The 1,175-nt window shown below is 56.7% G+C and overlaps 1 protein-coding gene across 1 annotated transcript in view; it reads left to right on the top strand.

Moving 5' to 3' along the window:
• Window positions 1-1,175, top strand: part of LOC115949321 (protein-tyrosine kinase 2-beta-like) — a gene marked incomplete at its 3' end in the record, with an annotated part of 5,117 nt that overhangs the window by 2,531 nt on the left and 1,411 nt on the right. The window contains exon 4 of the mRNA XM_031065852.1: window positions 265-382. Coding sequence (XP_030921712.1) covers window positions 265-382 — 118 coding nt within the window. The remainder of the gene's footprint in view (window positions 1-264; window positions 383-1,175) is intronic.

The raw sequence follows: 1,175 nt of genomic DNA, 5'->3' as shown, positions 1-1,175 counted from the left end.
TGGGATCGGGCAGAAGGGGTGACCCTGATCCATGGGATGGGATTGGGCAGAAGAGGTGACCCCGATCCATGGGATGGGATGGGGCAGAAGAGGTGACCCTGATCCATGGGATGGGTGGGATGGGATCCTGGAGAAGGGCTGATGACCCCGATCCATGGGATGGGATCGGGCAGAAGGGGTGATGACCCCGATCCATGGGATGGTGGGATGGGGCAGAAGGGCTGATGACCCCGATCCCATCCGTGCCCATCCCGGCATTCCCAGTCGCTGTCCATCCGGACGTCGTCGCTGGCCGAGGCGGAGAACATGGCCGACCTCATCGACGGGTACTGCCGGCTCCAGGCGGGAACGGAGACCTCGCTCATCGCCCTCCCCGGGAAAGGTGGGAATGCCAGAGGGGTGGGATAGTGGGGTTGGGGTGGGATAAGGGGATAGTGGGATTATGGGATGGGATCAATGGGATCAATGGGATCAATGGGATCAACGGATTGGGATCAATGGGTTGGGATAATGGAATGGGATTGGGTTATGATGATGGGGTGGATGGGATGGGATGGGATCCATGGTATGGGGTGGGGTGGGATGGGATGCATGGTATGGGGTGGGATCCAAGGGGGTGTGATGGGAAGCAGGGAACGGAATGAAGTTGGATAGGATGGGATGGGATGGGATAGTGGGATGAGATGGGATCCAGGGGATGGGATCCATGGGATGGCATGGAGTTGGATGGGATGCATGGATCCATGGGATGGGATGGGATAATGGGATCGATGGGATGCGATTGGGATCAATGGGATGGGATGGAATTGGATCCATGGGATGGGGTAGGGTGGGATGGGATCATGGGATGGGATCATGGAATGGGATGGGATGGGATTGGGATGGGATCAGTTGGATGGGATCAATGGGATGGGATCAGTGTGTTGGGATAATGTGATGGGATGAGATAATAGGATAATGGGATGATGAGATAATGGGATAATGGGATTGGGATGGGATCCATGGGATGGGATTGGCATGGGATGGGATGGGTTCAATGGGATGGGATAATGGGATGGGATCCATGCGATGGGATCCAGGGGAATGGGATGGGATCCATGGGATCCATGGGATCCATGGGTTGGGGTGGAAATGGGATGGGATGGGATGGGATGGGATGGGATGGGATGGGACGT

Source organism: Geospiza fortis, unplaced genomic scaffold, assembly GCF_000277835.1.
Source record: "Geospiza fortis unplaced genomic scaffold, GeoFor_1.0 scaffold1777, whole genome shotgun sequence".
Taxonomy (NCBI): domain Eukaryota; kingdom Metazoa; phylum Chordata; class Aves; order Passeriformes; family Thraupidae; genus Geospiza; species Geospiza fortis.
The sequence above is the reverse complement of the archived record's forward strand: the minus strand, read 5'-3'. Positions and strand labels throughout refer to the sequence as shown.